Genomic DNA, 15,325 nt, shown 5'->3' on the forward strand with positions numbered 1-15,325 from the left:
TACTTAAGACTTAATTTATTCACTCTTAAACTTTTGGGGACAATATACTGACTTAGTGACCTTTGACTTAGGTTGACGACCTTTAGGACCGACTTACTACTTGCATACTGTTCATATCGACTTTTACTTCTTATTCACTGTGAGTTATAGCTTCCTTTTTTACTTTACTATTTTTGGGACTGAGAATACATGCGCTTTTTATGTTTTACATACTAGACACGAGTACTTAAACTTTATATATGTGTGGGTGATATAAAGGCACAAAGATTCCCCTTAGCACGTTAACGTTTAATCATTGGTTTTTGAACCGGTGAACGCAAATATTAGATATGGATCCATAGGGTTTGACATCCCCACTCGGGCTAGTCGCGCTAGCATTTAACGGGTGTTTGATACTTCGAAGACATACGCACTCGCCAAGTGTACTTTTAGGGGGTGATATTTACTTTACGTTAAGTTAGTTACCGGGTGCCCACGGTTAAGTATATACTTTTCACACTGTTTTAAATATGAAATCTCGTGGTCTACATTACATTACTGAATACAAACTATAGCTCACCAACATTCGTGTTGACCTTTTAAGCGTGTATTTCTCAAGTGCTTAGACGTTGTTGCTTTCGCTGTTAGACTTGCTGTCTTGGTGTTTTAGACTTGCTGTTACAGACTCGCTGTGTTAGACTTCCGCTGCATTACTTAGAGATGTCTCAATCCTGGAACTTTTATTTTGCATTCGCAACTTATGTTATTTTGAATAATGACTTTGTAACGACCTTTGTGTCACATTATCTTTTGTAAAATGTTATATTTACATGAATACAAAACTTGTTTTAAAACAGCATGTAGTATTATACCGTGTAATGGACCTGTTGTTGACGATTCGTACATGATAGTTTTGTACGGGGCGTCAAATTGTGGGCCTGCTAATTCTGATCCATGTATTGGGCCTCAAAAGTGCACTACTAGTAATAGTGGTAATGGGCTTGATGTTGCTGGGGTTAGATACAGGGATCGTGGGTCTCATACAAATGTTACTGGACATGTCAATAAGCCATCCAATATTGATAGATCGAAGCGTGACAAAAGCCAAACATCCAAGCGATGTTCCAAATCTAAATCAATTGACGTTTCTTTCTGCAACAATTGCTACTGGAGTTCTCTAATGTGTTGGAGTGCTTCATTTAGAATTAGAAGAGCGAAGAATATGGCTAAGACTGGTGTTAATTTTGCGAATCAATCGAAATTGAGGTGTAAAGGATGTGGCAAAAAGTCAAAATCCAAAAAATCCAAATCTAATCGAAATCACTCAGGTGATAAGGAGACTTCTGTTAATCAATCTTTGAAGAGTGTAGAATTGAAAGATTTTGGGGAACAACTCGGATTGAGGTGGCCAAACCTCAATCCCCATTAAGTTATCTCTTTGCCTTCGTTTCATTTATTATCTATGAAGATTGCATCTCTGAATGTTAGGGGTTTCGGGATCGAGGAAAAATTTGGGTGGGTTAAAAACATTTGCTTTTCTGAACGACATTGTATTGTTGCGCTCTAAGAAACTAAGTGCAAAACTGTTGAGGATCGATGGGTTCATTCCCTCTGGGGTAACAGTGATGTAGGGTTCATTCAAAAAGAGGCAGTTGGGAATTCGGGGGGTTTGTTGTTAATTTGGGACACAAACAGTTTCATGGTAAATAGTGCGATGGGAAATGATTATTTTATTGCTATTCGTGGGAATTGGGTGGGTTCAGGTCAAGACTCTATTATTGTTAATGTGTATGGTTCCCACAATGACGCGTGTAAAAAGTTGTTCTGGGCATCTCTATTCGATATTTTGTGTAAGATAGACTTGGCGTGGTTTCTTTGTGGCAATTTAAATGAGGTCCGGGAGGAATCGGAGAGGTTGAATTGTGTTTTTCATTGTAGCCGAGCTAAACGTTTTAATGAATTTATTATGAGAAACAACCTTGTTGAGATTGGTCTAAATGGGAGAATGTTTACTCGTATTAGCGATGACGGAACAAAGTTTAGCAAGTTGGATAGATTCCTTGTGTCGGATAAGTTCCTCAATTTGTGGGATGATCTTTCGGTTAATGCATTGTGTAGCGACCCCGACAAATCGTCAAGTGACGGCGTCATCTACATGGGTCCCATTACCTGGTCATAAGTCTTTATGACAACGTTTAACCAAAATATGTCGCCTTCATTTCAACATAAAGATTGTTTCCAAAGTTTAAAAGAATTGTTCAACCAAAAGTTAAGTTACAAGGTTATAAGTACAAATGAAATCTAGGCGACACGGTTTAAAGTAAAGTCATAAGACACTCCATGAAATGCATGTATACTCGACATCCAATGCAAGTATCAAATAATGAGCGGAAGCATGTATCACATATCGTGCAAGACCTGAGAAAAACATATAAATCTGTCAACGAAAACGTTGGTGAAATCATAGGTTTAAGTAAGTAAGTGAGTGAAAGTAAGTAAGTCGAACCACAAGGTTTGCAAAGTTGAAATAATAGTAATACATTCTAAAAGTTAATATTCACGAGCACCCAATTATCAAAGCTTAACATTCCATCCATTGTATACCCCATCCATAGTGCTAGAACAAACACTGATTCTCGAAAATATATTTCATCCGTAGACGGTAGCGAACCGTCAAAGATGAGGGTTGTCAACCCATATGGCCATATAACATAAGTTCTCGCTTACACCCGTCAAGTGTAACTAATGATAATCGAATTGAGGCTTTTTGTTCTAAACTCGTATGTAGAATGTTTGTTTTCCCATTCTTGTGTTCACTTAGTTCAAAAGAATCGTTTATGTTTTCTCATCCCAAATATAAGTTCAAAAAGAGTAAAAGTGGGACTATGATCTCACCTTGAGCGCAAGAGTCAATAAAGTACTTCAACTAGTAAACGCGTGCAAAGACAAAGCTAATCTCGACCTAAACAAGTAGGTTGTATCAATAACGATAGTCACGAAGGGTCAAAGTTGTTCAATTAGTCCTATGGCTCGACACGACTCGATTATGTAGCATGTGAAGAAAATTGTCAAGTTTCATGCAAGATACAAGTATGGAATCATGTTAGAAAGATTGCATAATTAATTGGTTAAGTTTGACAAAAAGTCAAACTTGGTCGGGTCAAAGTCAACGAAAAAGTCAACATGTTCGGGTCGGGTCCCGGACTATTTTTCTATGCTAATTATTCATATACAAGTATATTAGAACAAGTTTCATGTGAATCGGAGGTCGGTAGCTAGTCAAACATTTCACGTGAAATGGGACAAAGAGGTCAGAATCTGACCAGGCCAATCCGCGCGCCGCGCGGGGATGGGGCGCGCCGCGCCACCCTCTGGGCAGAGAATTCTGGTCAGTTTTTCAAAGTATGCACGAACCAAAACCTTTTCCAACCCAACTCTTGACCCGCAAACACTTATAATGCCTATCATATATCGTTGGAAAGGTATTTTGACGAGGAATACAACTAAGCACTTATGGTCCAACAATAACATCATTTACAATAGCCGAAAACTCATCAAGCGAACAATAAGAGTCCATTTTCAAAGTTTCAAGTTCATCAATTGCATTTTGAGTTTCGGGAAATCAATTCACACATATGATATGCCGTTTTGAAGGTAATGAAGCATACATTACTACTAAACACTAACAATTAACATTCCATGACATTCAAGCATCCAAAAATTCATGTCAAGAACTATCAAACCCTAGTCAAACATCTCAAAATCAATAATCATGTTTTTGAAGTTTTCTTAATCAACCTACACATCAATTTGAAGCTAATGATGCTAGTAACACATTTAATACATGAACTTTAACAATTAAACAACTTTTAATCATCAAAAATCAAAGATTAAGCAAGCAATTTTCATATTCAAGCTAGTTACACCAAAAACAACAAATCGAGCATACAAATTACATACACGACATCACAATGAGCCATAGACACTAATTAACACACTTTCAAGTCAAAAACACGAATTTAGAGAAATCTAGAGTTTTAGAAATGTTACCCAAACTTGATGATATTGGTATCAAAATGTAGAGGATGAAGAGAGGATCACGAAAATGTAATTTGTTTTGATGTTTGCTTCTCCAATCGGATTTAGATGATGATTTTATGTTTGAGGGTTTTGAGTTCAAAAATGGGAAGTAGAGAGAAAGAGGAGGATGAAGGTGGGAGGTGGAGATGAAATGAATGGATGTGGTAAGTGGGTTGACTAGTTGACCTAGTCAACTAGTTTGCCCATTTGGCAATCTCGGTCCCTCGAGTTTCAAAGCGGGTGCGGGAATTAACCCAACGAATATTTTAAAAACGTTCGAGTAACGGATGACTTTATAATTAGATAACGAGAATATTATAAACGTTAGTTAACGAAAGATACAAATTTGAATAACGAAAGATATTATAATAAAAAAAAAGACGGTGTTAAAATAAATTTAACGGAAAATCACGGGATGTCACATTATCCACACCTCAAAAGAAATTTCGTCCCGAAATTTAGTTGGAAGTAGTAGTCGATGTCTCTTACTCGAGACCTAGCGTTGTTCAATCTACGGAGCAGTGAAGATACATCCTTAGGCATTTCCACGAATCTGAATAGTCGGGGTGTTACGTAGTAGTAAGGTTTGGTTTTACGATCCACAAGTTCAGCCGGTTTTCCTATGAAGAGTAGTTTGTCATCAATAGTTGGTGCATCTAGAAGGATTGCAAGTTCCTGTTCTGCAGGACACGTTTCTAAGTTTGTTACACGAAATGTAAGGTAAACGGAAACTTAATTGAGTCGGCAGTTCTAAATGGTAGGAAGCGGTTCCAATACGCCCCAAGGTTTCAAAAGGTTCAATATTGCGGATATAACCTTCCTCGATTTCCCAAAATGAATTACACCTTTCCCAAGTGCGGTTTCTCAATACTACGCGGTCACACACTGTGTTTGGTGAGGTTTTCATCTAAGTTCGGCATAACTCTTCTGGCGACAATGGGTTGTCTCGAGCCCTTCTCGGACTTGAACGATCTCAATTGTTATTTCTTGATGGAGTTCAGATTTTGGTGGTTGATGCTTTGGTTAAATGAACAGGGGTATGACATTAGCGGTCATATAGGGTTTCGGAAAGCGCTGCGTTAATATACGAGTGATAGCTGTCGTTGTAAGAGGAACTACTGAAGGTGACAATACCAGTCTGTAACATGTCTTTCCAAGATTGAATCGTACGTTTGCTCGGTTCGTCGGTTGTGGGAGATACGCGGTACATGTGTCTAAGCGGGTTCCCAAGGTTTCTTGTAACACTAGAAGTGAAACGAGTATTTCGATACAGGATAAATGACGAAGATACACCGTGTTGGTGTGGAATCTCTTAAGATATGTTTGAACAAGTCAGTTTGGGTTCGAAAAATGTTCGTTAGGACTATTCACCCTCGTGGCGAATACTAATGTAATATAAGGAGTTTCTCTATCCATGGAGAAATGTTACAAGGAGTTTCCTTAAACGGAAATGCGAGCGATAAAGATAGGAGTGAAATGAGGACCTAGAATAGGATGAGCTTACATCTCGAGGTTGCCATAACGTGCCTCTAGTTGTCAAAAGTTGAAGTCTGAAAGAGAAACGAGGTAGTACACGTAGTTGTATAGTTCGGGGTTGAACAATAGTTGACCAATTATCAGGAACACAAGGGCGTTAAGTCAAAGAAGAGTGAAGTATCGTTGGATTGTGTGCTATCTTAAATTCCAGTAATATCAGACGGTGACGGTGAAATAAAAGAGGTATGTAGTGTGGTACGTGATGACGAGAAGATTGATCGGATCCACAATTTAGTATTCGAATTCTTCGTGTAAAATAACGAATTTTAGTTATGTTGATTTTTGAGTCGAGAGAGTATGCCTTTCGGCGTTCAAATAGAAATATTTCCATGTTCGAGTTCCATCTGTTGCTATACGATTTTAACTAGAAATGTTGGTGTGAAGAATCACGCTCAAGGTTCGAACACGGAGAGGTTTAGAGTTTTCCTTAGTGAGTTAACGAGTTTAAAAGTCGTGTGACACCGTGTGATACCATTCTGTAACACCCCAGCTTAACATGACCACAATATTGTCCGCTTTGCCCGCAGGCGCACGGCTTTTTCTTGGCGATAACACACGAGAAAAGTCAGAAATGAATCTTCGGTAACAACCGGTGAGATCTAATATTTTTACGAATATAAGTCTGAGTTGGGAGAGTTTCCTGATTACATGTGGCTTGATTTCGAGATTGATTGTAATGCCTTGACCATTAACATCATGGTCTAGAAAATTGGACTTCGTTCAACAGAAATTCTCACTCGGAGAATTTGGTATAGAGTTGCTCTTTTCTCAAAAGTTCGAGCTTAAGATGGTGATGTTGTTCGTTTTCCTTCTTTACTTGAATAAGTTAAGATGTCATCTATAAATACGATAACGGATTAGTCTATATGAATTTGCATACGCGGTTCAAGAGGTTTATGGATACGGGCGAGCCCTAAATAAATCAAACGGTACTAAGAGAGATTTACAAGTAACGTTGCGAGTTCGGAAAGTGGCTTAGGAGACATCGTCTCACTTAACCCCCAATTGATGATAACCGGAACGGAGGTCGATTTGGAACATACGGGATTCGTGCAAATAATCATGAGGTCATGGATGCGAGGGAGAGGGTATCGGTTTCCAACCGAAAATTTCTTAGTTCACAATAATCTATACATAAATGTAGGGCAACAATTTCTCCTTAATGAATAGGTTTTGAGTTCCTTAGTTCTATTGGTGTCGAGTTCAATTTCTTAACGTATATCCTCCGATAATATTTATAGGCACACAATATTTTTCCGTTGGTCGCTTAAATCGCCTAAATAGTATCTAGGGGAAAAGATGGAAGGTAATGAGTACAAGTCAAAGTCTTGGTTGTAAAACGTCTAGCGGTAATCGAATCGAACAAGTATGAAGTATACGGTTTGTTGTGAAGAAACGTACCCGTGACTAGTCCATCGTCGTCTCGGCATCCTAGGTGTCGATGTTGAAAGTTCAATGGCGTGCGTTGGGGTTGATTTCTTCTTTGGGCACACATTCCTAAAATGACCCAGTTGGCCACACTCAAAGCATGCACCCGTCCTGTGTGCGTTGGGCACCCTTCGAGCGACGGTAACGGTACCCTTACAGACATGGGCCACATGACCACTTCTTTGAGACTTGACGCAAAATGGTTTGCCACATTCACCAAAATGATGTTTGCGACACTTGTTATAGTGAGGTAGGGTTCCGGCATACCCCTTCTTGCCGCCGGGGGTGAAAGGCTTCTTGGAGATGTTGTTATTGTTGTGGTTGCTTGGTTGCGAGGCTTCCCATTTTCTTTTGTTGTTACCCGGGTGGTTCTCGACCATTCGTACCGGTGCTTCCATTTCATTCACCGTTTCTAAAGTTTGGTGGGCCTTTATTAAAGCCTCTTGTAGGTTAGTGGGTTGGGATGCCATTACCCCGTGTTGAATGCTCTTAGGGAGGCCATCCATGTAAAGTTCGACTCTTAGGGATTCGGGAGTCATGAGATTTGGACACATTGAGACTAGTTCGGTAAACCGTTGATTATAAGCTCCGAGGTCATTCCCGACCGTTCTTAAATTCCTTAGACCCTGTTCGAGCCTTCGAGTCTCGTTGTGCAGAAAATATTCGGTGATCATTCTCTCTCTTAATTCGGTCCATGAGAGTGTGTGGGCTTCATCGATACCCACCGATTGTACGTACTTGTTCCACCACGAAAGAGCAATGCCGGTGAAAGTGAGGGTGGAAAACTTGACCTTATCTTGGTCTCGACAACCGCTTGTGTTAAAAACGGTCTCCATTTGTTCAAACCATCGGGTGAGAACAACCGGTCCTCCGGTTCCATCGAAAGTGGGAGGGTTGTACTTCATGAAGTTCTTGTAGGAGCAACCTTCGCTTGAATTACCGGCTCCACGATTGGTGTTGTTGGAAAAGTGATCGGCCACGGCCGTACCCACGGCGGTGGTTATCATTCGTTGAAGAGCTTGTTCTAGAGTTTCGAGAGGGGTATTGTGTTGACCTTGGTGAGCCATTGTTCCTTCATGACACAAGAATATCGTTGATTAGTATTCTTAACAATACTAACCATGATATGGAATAAGGATAGAGAGAAAAATTTTTCCTTGACTCGCCTTAAATTTTTTATGTCATAATGTCGGAACGTCCATGTGAATCATCGTAATATAATCCCGGAAATTATATTACCCTGATTCTCATGTGCATTTAACATGACTTCATAAAGTCAAGGTGGCGCGTCAACAAAATTTATCAACGTAAGATCAAGATCGAATACGAGTTAGATATGATAGAAGAGTTCGAGTATAAATGCACAAATAGTCAAGTAATTCCTACTTCAGTCTATATGCCGGTTGTAGTCTAGATTCACCTATGTACCCTATGACTCGGGGTGGACACAAATGAACTCTAAATCCCTACAACCAAAGCTCTGATACCACTTGTAGCGACCCCGACAAATCGTCAAGTGACGGCGTCATCTACATGGGCCCCATTACCTGGTCATAAGTCTTTATGACAACGTTTGACCAAAATATGTCGCCTTCATTTCAACATAAAGATTGTTTCCAAAGTTTAAAAGAATTGTTCAACCAAAAGTTAAGTTACAAGGTTATAAGTACAAATGAAATCTAGGCGACACGGTTTAAAGTAAAGTCATAAGACACTCCATGAAATGCATGTATACTCGACATCCAATGCAAGTATCAAATAATGAGCGGAAGCATGTATCACATATCGTGCAAGACCTGAGAAAAACATAGAAATCTGTCAACGAAAACGTTGGTGAAATCATAGGTTTAAGTAAGTAAGTGAGTGAAAGTAAGTAAGTCGAACCACAAGGTTTGCAAAGTTGAAATAATAGTAATACATTCTAAAAGTTAATATTCACGAGCACCCAATTATCAAAGCTTAACATTCCATCCATTGTATACCCCATCCATAGTGCTAGAACAAACACTGATTCTCGAAAATATATTTCATCCGTAGACGGTAGCGAACCGTCAAAGATGAGGGTTGTCAACCCATATGGCCATATAACATAAGTTCTCGCTTACACCCGTCAAGTGTAACTAATGATAATCGAATTGAGGCTTTTTGTTCTAAACTCGTATGTAGAATGTTTGTTTTCCCGTTCTTGTGTTCACTTAGTTCAAAAGAATCGTTTATGTTTTCTCATCCCAAATATAAGTTCAAAAAGAGTAAAAGTGGGACTATGATCTCACCTTGAGCGCAAGAGTCAATAAAGTACTTCAACTAGTAAACGCGTGCAAAGACAAAGCTAATCTCGACCTAAACAAGTAGGTTGTATCAATAACGATAGTCACGAAGGGTCAAAGTTGTTCAATTAGTCCTATGGCTCGACACGACTCGATTATGTAGCATGTGAAGAAAATTGTCAAGTTTCATGCAAGATACAAGTATGGAATCATGTTAGAAAGATTGCATAATTAATTGGTTAAGTTTGACAAAAAGTCAAACTTGGTCGGGTCAAAGTCAACGAAAAAGTCAACATGTTCGGGTCGGGTCCCGGACTATTTTTCTATGCTAATTATTCATATACAAGTATATTAGAACAAGTTTCATGTGAATCGGAGGTCGGTAGCTAGTCAAACATTTCACGTGAAATGGGACAAAGAGGTCAGAATCTGACCAGGCCAATCAGCGCGCCGCGCGGGGATGGGGCGCGTCGCGCCACCCTCTGGGCAGAGAATTCTGGTCAGTTTTTCAAAGTATGCACGAACCAAAACCTTTTCCAACCCAACTCTTGACCCGCAAACACTTATAATGCATATCATATATCGTTGGAAAGGTATTTTGACGAGGAATACAACTAAGCACTTATGGTCCAACAATAACATCATTTACAATAGCCGAAAACTCATCAAGCGAACAATAAGAGTCCATTTTCAAAGTTTCAAGTTCATCAATTGCATTTTGAGTTTCGGGAAATCAATTCACACATATGATATGCCGTTTTGAAGGTAATGAAGCATACATTACTACTAAACACTAACAATTAACATTCCATGACATTCAAGCATCCAAAAATTCATGTCAAGAACTATCAAACCCTAGTCAAACATCTCAAAATCAATAATCATGTTTTTGAAGTTTTCTTAATCAACCTACACATCAATTTGAAGCTAATGATGCTAGTAACACATTTAATACATGAACTTTAACAATTAAACAACTTTTAATCATCCAAAATCAAAGATTAAGCAAGCAATTTTCATATTCAAGCTAGTTACACCAAAAACAACAAATCGAGCATACAAATTACATACACGACATCACAATGAGCCATAGACACTAATTAACACACTTTCAAGTCAAAAACACGAATTTAGAGAAATCTAGAGTTTTAGAAATGTTACCCAAACTTGATGATATTGGTATCAAAATGTAGAGGATGAAGAGAGGATCACGAAAATGTAATTTGTTTTGATGTTTGCTTCTCCAATCGGATTTAGATGATGATTTTATGTTTGAGGGTTTTGAGTTCAAAAATGGGAAGTAGAGAGAAAGAGGAGGATGAAGGTGGGAGGTGGAGATGAAATGAATGGATGTGGTAAGTGGGTTGACTAGTTGACCTAGTCAACTAGTTTGCCCATTTGGCAATCTCGGTCCCTCGAGTTTCAAAGCGGGTGCGGGAATTAACCCAACGAATATTTTAAAAACGTTCGAGTAACGGATGACTTTATAATTAGATAACGAGAATATTATAAACGTTAGTTAACGAAAGATACAAATTTGAATAACGAAAGATATTATAATAAAAAAAAAGACGGTGTTAAAATAAATTTAACGGAAAATCACGGGATGTCACACATTGGAAAGAAAGGAGTCGGATCACTGTCCTTTAGTTCTTAGGGACAAAATCATTGACTATGGTCCTAAATCTTTTAAAGTCTTCAACGAATGGTTCTCTATTAAAGGGGTTGAGGGTATCGTATGTGAGGCATGGGGAAAGATGGTAAATGGTTCGAGGAAGGATTGTATTTTTAGAGATAGGCTTAAAAGAGTAAAGTTTGCTTTAAAAGATTGGAGCAAGAGTGAATTCGGTAATATTGATAATGATATTGCTAAATTAAAATTTGAGGTTTTCGAATGGGAAAAGAAAGCGGAATCGGGGTTGTTGAATGAGAGTGAAAGAGAAACATGATTACAATTAAGAAAATATTGGCTTGGTAAGGAGCGGTGTAAATCCAATATGTTGAGACAAAAGGCGAGAGTTCGTGGATATTGGAAGGTAACGAAAACTCAAAATACTTTCACTCCACTATCCGTCGAAAGTATAGTAAGTGCAATTTTCGTGGTCTTAATATTGATGGCAAGTTGATCGAATCCCCCAGTATTGTCAAATCGACTGTTTGTGCACACTTTAAAAAATAGATTCGGCAACCCACCAGGTTTACGGCCTGTTTTTTTAGGCCGGGCTGCTGCAACTGGGCCTGGCCTGTTCAGTCTGTCCGAAGCTAATGCTTGCACTCTTGAACTGTCGTTCTCCGAAACTGAGATCTGGGACGCTGTTAAGGGTTGCGGGGGTTCAAAGGCCCCCGGGCCTGATGGTTTTAATTTGAACTTCTACAAGAAATTTTGGAATGATATCAAGCATGATCTTATTGCAGCTGTTCAATGGTTTTGGGATACGGGTGAGATATCAAGGGGGTGTAATGCATCATTTATCACGCTTGTCCCTAAGAGGTCCAACCCGACATCCCTAAATAACTATCGGCCTATCAGTTTAATCGGTAGCTACTACAAGATCATCGCGAAGATTCTTTCAAATCGGCTTAAGAAAGTGGTCCCAAACCTTGTAGGCTTCAAACAAAGCGCTTTCATTAAGGGTAGAAATATCCTTGATGGAGCTCTAAAAATAAATAAGACTCTTGAATTCATAAGGAAAAAACATGACAAATGTCTAATTTTTAAAGTCGATTTGGAGAAGGCGTTTGATTGTTTGAATTGGGACTTCTTGATGGAGGTAATGGAACTCATGGGGTTTGGTGTGAAGTGGAGAAGTTGGATCTTAACTTGTATCAAATCGGCGTCCATTTCTATCCTTGTTAACGGGTCTCCTATGGATGAGTTCAAATTCGAAAGAGGTGTGCGACAAGGAGACCCTCTTTCTCCATTTCTCTTTATTATTGTGGCAGAAGGGCTTAATTTGTTGACTAAGTCAGCGGTCCAAAATGGTTTATTCTCGAGGGGTGGAAGTTGGCAACGATAAAATCCCCATCTCTCACCTTCAGTATGCGGACGACACCATATTTTTGGTCTTGGAACGATGAGAATATGCTTAATCTTATGAAGATCCTCAAATGTTTCGAGTTGATGTCGGGCCTAAAGGTCAACTATCATAAAAGCAATGTTTATGGTGTGGGTGTTACTAATAGTGATATTGAAGCGATGGCTAGGAAATTTAGGTGTAAATCGGGTTCATTCCCGTTTATCTATCTCGGGCTTCCTATTGGGGCAAACATGAATAAACTTGCTAGTTGGGATCCGGTGATTAAAAAAATAAAAAAAAAAGACTCTCAGATTGGAAAGCTCTTACGATGTCATTTGGTGGATGCGTGACCCTCGTTAAATCGGTTCTAAATAGTATCCCGTTGTATTACTTCTCACTCTTCCGTGCCCCGCCGTGCGTTCTTAAAAAATTTGAGAGTGTAAGACGTTCCTTTTTTTGGGGTAGGTCGGGTTCGGGGTCTAAAATTTCTTGGGTTAAATGGGAGGATATACTCCTTCCTTTCGACTTGGGTGGGTTAAATTTGGGATCTTTAAAATGCCAAAATTTAGCTTTGATTGGCAAGTGGTGGTGGAGTTTTCATACCGAAACCACCTCCTTGTGGGTCAAAGTTATCTCGAGTATCTACAGTTCCTCGGGTGGTCTCTTTTCGAATGCAAATATTATTAATGCTTCTTCATCTTTTTCGGCTTGGTGCAATGTCATTAAAACATGTTGCTTCATTGATTCAATTGGTGTCCCTTTCGTGAACGCATTTTACAAAGTTGTTGGGAATGGTGCGACTACTTCTTTTTGGAATGAAAAATGGCTAGGCGATTTCACTCTTCGTGACAGGTTCGAGAGACTAGCCCGGTTTGAGTCAAACCTTGATGCCTCGGTCCTTGATAGAACATCTAGTGTTAGTTTAAATCGGGTTGGTCGGTGGTGCTGGTCTAGACCCCCTTTCGGTCGCGCCCTTGGTGAGCTTGTTGAACTAACCCAACTCCTCAGCTCGCATATTTCCAAGGGTGACGTCCCCGATACTTGGTGCTGGTCAGGTTGTTCAAGTGGACGTTTTACTACAAAGGTGATATCCGAGTCAATTACTTCGAAGCTAATTCATGCAGGTACCAACACTTTCGAGACATTACGCAATAATCTTGTCCCCAAGAAAATTGAGGTATTTGTGTGGCGTGCGAGAAAAAGGTGGTTACCGGTACTAACGGAGTTATATAAAAGGGGTGTCGACCTCCACTCTACTCATTGCCCCGTTTGTGACGATAATGTGGAATCGGTAGATCACTCCCTTATTTTTTGTAAACTTGCTTTTGATATTTGGGCGAAAGTCTTTGAGTGGTGGGGGTTTAACGGGCCCCCAAATCTTAGCATGGGTGAATTGTTTCGGGGTAGTTCGAATCAACAAATGTCGGTTAATGGTGCAAAAATTTGGCAAGCGGTGGAATGAGTTTGCGGGTATCTCATTTGTAAAAACCGTAACCAAATGGTTTTCAAAAACAAATGTTGGAATCTTCCGGTTGCATTAAGCGAGATCCAAGTCAAGAGTTTCGAGTGGATTGTGAAGAGGTTTAAAGTTAAGAATATCGATTGGCACACATGGTTTCATAATCCTCATACTTTATTGTCTTAGATTTCGTGTCTTTAATGGCTAGGTTGCTCTCTTAGCACCTTAGCCTTAGTTTCTAGTTTTTCGTCATTGTAATTCGTGAACAGCTTCGTGTTCTTGCCTTTGTGACAAGTGTTGTATTTTGTTGTTTTTGTTAATAGAGTTGCTGCCTTTCTAAAAAAATATAATGCATTAGAATATTAGATGGTGAAGATAACTCACAGGGAGGTGATATTTTCACTTTCTATTTTGATAGATCCCTCATAATTATATGCAATGTTTCATAAATACCCTCCAGTGTATACTAGTAAGAGATTTGTGCAATGACTTCATTAAGGGTAAATTAGTAAATTTAAGTCGATATATCAACATACAACTTGGAATCTATATTCTATATTATATATAATAACAAAGTTCTTTTTTCCTAACCATTTTTGAAAAATTTCAATTGGAGAAGAAAAGACCATTAGATCAAAAGCCAACTTTCAATAACAACCATTAGATCAAGTGATCACTCAACATTTGTCTCTCTCCTCAATTTCAATTGTTGAGTGACCATTTTACCCTACCCCTTTCCAAACTCAATACCGTATCACCCCATTAAAAACACCCTTCAATCGATGTGATTCTTCAAAAAGTTCGTGTTCTAAATTTGGATTTTGACAATATCAAATTAGGGTTCATCGATGTGAATCTCCAAATTCGTACATCCATTCAATCTACCTAGATGTTGAAGATGACATGAAACCTCGATTACGCTAGGGTTTTGCAGGTCAGATGCACACAAAAAAAATGGGATTCACAGGTTCTATTCCATTATTCACAATCAATAATATTGTATGTTGATCGATCGATAAAAGAGACACCAAGAAGAATTAGGGTTCCAATAGTATAAATGGAACATAAAAATGCAGAAGGATATTAGAATTGAAGAGACGTTCGCCAAATATCATATGCATATCGAAAAAATCAAATTAGGGTTTGCAAAAAATGCTCACGTATCGAGATGAATTCAACCAAATGCAATTAAGGTTCACAAATTCAAAGGGTTAGTCGAATATTTATCCTTCTTCAAGAATTTCACAATTGTTTAATTTTATCGTAACTTTAAGTTCAACAATTTTATCATAACTTGAACAATTTTTGTTATGAATGTCAATATGTATACAGGAAGTCTTCCGTTCATAATTATGTTCAACACTATCTTCTATTTGAGATCAAATACAAATACGGTTAGGTTGGTTATCCTATCTTCGTTGTAAATCATAATTGGATAATTAGTTATTTAATTTCATTTTAGAAATACATTTATATTAATTTATTGTTTTACCCTAATTGTGTTATTTTCATCTTGTATTCTAATTAGTCTTTCATGTTATAATCAATTTTGCTTACTG

The 15,325-nt window shown here is 38.6% G+C and overlaps 1 protein-coding gene across 1 annotated transcript; it reads left to right on the plus strand.

The window, feature by feature from the left end:
• Window positions 1-883: 883 nt before the first annotated feature.
• LOC139843089 (uncharacterized) lies at window positions 884-12,307 on the plus strand. The gene is made up of 4 exons (XM_071833166.1): window positions 884-1,307; window positions 1,548-2,093; window positions 11,013-11,208; window positions 11,470-12,307. Exons 1-4 carry the CDS (start codon window positions 884-886, stop codon window positions 12,305-12,307), a joined length of 2,004 nt encoding a protein of 667 aa, XP_071689267.1.
• The last annotated feature ends 3,018 nt before the right edge of the window (window positions 12,308-15,325 follow it).

This window comes from Rutidosis leptorrhynchoides, chromosome 1, assembly GCF_046630445.1.
Source record: "Rutidosis leptorrhynchoides isolate AG116_Rl617_1_P2 chromosome 1, CSIRO_AGI_Rlap_v1, whole genome shotgun sequence".
Classification (NCBI taxonomy): Eukaryota; Viridiplantae; Streptophyta; class Magnoliopsida; order Asterales; family Asteraceae; genus Rutidosis; species Rutidosis leptorrhynchoides.